The sequence below is a fragment of the Sapajus apella genome, unplaced genomic scaffold, assembly GCF_009761245.1.
Source record: "Sapajus apella isolate SASKATOON/1434 unplaced genomic scaffold, GSC_monkey_1.0 scaffold3600, whole genome shotgun sequence".
Classification (NCBI taxonomy): domain Eukaryota; kingdom Metazoa; phylum Chordata; class Mammalia; order Primates; family Cebidae; genus Sapajus; species Sapajus apella.
The window spans coordinates 1-2,471 of record NW_022440526.1 but is presented as its reverse complement, the minus strand read 5'-3'; the positions used below and the strand labels follow the sequence as shown (position 1 = coordinate 2,471).

General features: G+C 52.6%; 1 protein-coding gene across 1 annotated transcript in view; it reads right to left on the bottom strand.

Moving 5' to 3' along the window:
* Positions 1 to 2,352, bottom strand: part of LOC116547562 (creatine kinase M-type-like) — a gene marked incomplete at its 5' end in the record, with an annotated part of 5,370 nt that extends 3,018 nt beyond the window's left edge. The window contains one exon of the mRNA XM_032273483.1: positions 2,104 to 2,352. Within this exon, the coding sequence (XP_032129374.1) occupies positions 2,104 to 2,352 (249 nt within the window). The remainder of the gene's footprint in view (positions 1 to 2,103) is intronic.
* Between the last annotated feature and the right edge of the window lie 119 nt (positions 2,353 to 2,471).

Here is a 2,471-nt window from a genome sequence, read left to right as displayed (position 1 = left end):
ATCCACCTGCCTGGGCCTCCCAAAGTGCTGGGATTACAGGCGTAAGCCACCGAACCTGGCGGGCATATACTTTTTTTTAGACATAACGTTGTTGTGCACTTAATAGTCTACAGTATAGGGTAAACATAACTTTTTTTTTTTTTTTTAAGATGAAGTCTCACTCTTGTTGCCCAGGCTGGAGTGCAGAGGCACAATCTCAGCTCACTGCACGCTCTGCCTCCCAGGTTCAAGGGATTCTCCTGCCTCAGCCTCCTGAGTAGCTGGGATTACAGGTGTGTGCCATCAGACCCAGCTGATTTTTGTGTTTTTAGTAGAGATGGGGTTTCACCATGTTGGCCAGGCTGTTCTCAAACTCCTGACCTCAAGAGATCCACCCGCCTTGGCCTCCCAAAGTGCTGGGATTACAGGTGTGAGCCATCTCGCCCGGCCAAACCTAACTTTTAAATGCACTGGGAAACCAATTTGCATGGCTGGCTTTTTTGTGATATTTGCTTCACTGTGGTGGTCTGCAACCAAACCCACAATATCTCTGAGGTATGCCTGTAATATACTATACACTATGCTACATACCACATACCATATTATACCTAGTTAACATCAAATATGCAAACTTTATATCTAAATAAATTTAAATAAATTATTTTTAAATTTTTAAAATTTATTTATTTATTTTGAGACGAGTCTCCTTCTGTCACCCAGGCTAGAGTACAGTGGTGTGATTTTGGCTCACTGCAGCCTGGACCTCCCTGGCTCAAGCAATCCTCCCACCTCAGTCTCCGGAGTAGCTGGGACCACAGGTGCACGCCACCATACCTGGCTAATTTTTGTAGTTTTTGGAGATGGGGTTTCATCAGGTTGCTGGGGCTGGTCTCGAACTCCTGGGCCTAAGCAATCCTTCCACCTGAGACTCAAAAAGTGCTGGCACTATAGGCGTGAGCCACCCATGCCCAGCCTAAATACATTATATTTAAAACAAAAGTAATAAGTACTCAAAACCAGCACTTCCTAATTATTGTACTACATTTATTATCAACTTCTTGAAGTTATTTTTTTTCTTTTTCTTTTTTTTTTTGAGACAGTTTCCTCTCTGTTGCTCAGGCTGGGGTGCAGTGGCACAATCTCAGCTCACTGCAACCTCTGCCTCCCGGGTTCAAGTGATTCTCCTGCCTCAGCCTCCCGAGTAGTTGGGGTTACAGGCATGCGCCACCACACCTGTGTAATTTTTGTATTTTCAGTAGAGATGGGGTTTCACCATGCAGGCCAAGCTGGCTTCGAACTCCTGACCTCAGGTAATCTACCAGCCTTGGCCTCCCAAAGTGCTGGGATTGCAGGCATGAGTCACTGCACACAGCCTCTTTTTGTTTTTGAGGCAGGGTCTCGCTCTGTCACCCAGGCTGGAGTGCAGTGGTGCAGCCTCGGCTCACTGCAGCCTCAGCCTCCTGGGCTCAAGCCATCCTCCCACCTGTCTCCCGAGTAGCTGGGATGATAAGTGCGTGCCACCACTCCCGGCTGATTTTTGTATTTTTTGTAGAGATGGGGTCTTGCTATGTTGCCCAGTCTGGTCTTGAACTCCTGGGCTCAAGCGATCCTCCCTCCTAGGCCTCCCACACTGCTGTGATTACAGTTGTGAGCCACCGTGCCCGGCCTCAAAGCCTCCTTTCTGAGGCGGCCGCCTCCATCATTCTCTGCCACACCCATTTCTTCGCTTCATGGCACTTTGGAATGATCTTGCCCATCTGTGGGTTTCTGAATTTCCTCGTGTCTCCCCACCAGCTGAATGCTCTATGAGAATAATGAGGGACCCCCATTTCCCCACACAGGGCAAGAAGCCCTGGAAATGTGTGCCAGATGAACAGATGGCAGGACGCTGAGGCAGCCAGGTGCCTGCGTGGGTCTTCTCAGGGGCCGAGTCTGGACAGCGCCCCCCGATCTCCAGCACTGAAGGTAATGCTGACAGCCCGCACCACTCCCCAAGCCCCCACGATTTACCAAGCTCCTCCCCTGCTTTAGAAAATGGGTGCCCAAGAGGCCCGGGGACCTGCCCATGGGGGAAGAGAGCCAGGGCTGGGTGACGCCAGCAGTGGACGGGGTGGGGGCGCTCACCTTCCACCGAGAGCTTCTCCACGGCTCGGCGCTCACCGCGGGAGCAGTGCGGGGGCAGCGTGTAGCCCTTGATGCTGCGGCCGGTGCGCACGCGGCTGCTGAGCACGTAGTTGGGGTCCAAGTCGTCCCCGCCCTGGAGAGCGGGTGGGAGATCAGGACAGAGCCCTGCCCCAGCCACGCCCTCCAGCAAGCCCACGTCTCCCCAGATGCTCCCCCAGTGTCTCTGTGGCTTCCTTTGCCCTCTGCGTCCTCACTGACGGGGTGTGCAGAGCCTCTCCCCGCCACACACACCTGGGCTCTGTCTCTCCCTTCTCTGTCTCCCCCTTCTCTGTCTCCCCCTTTCTCTGTCTCCCTCTTCTCTGTCTCCC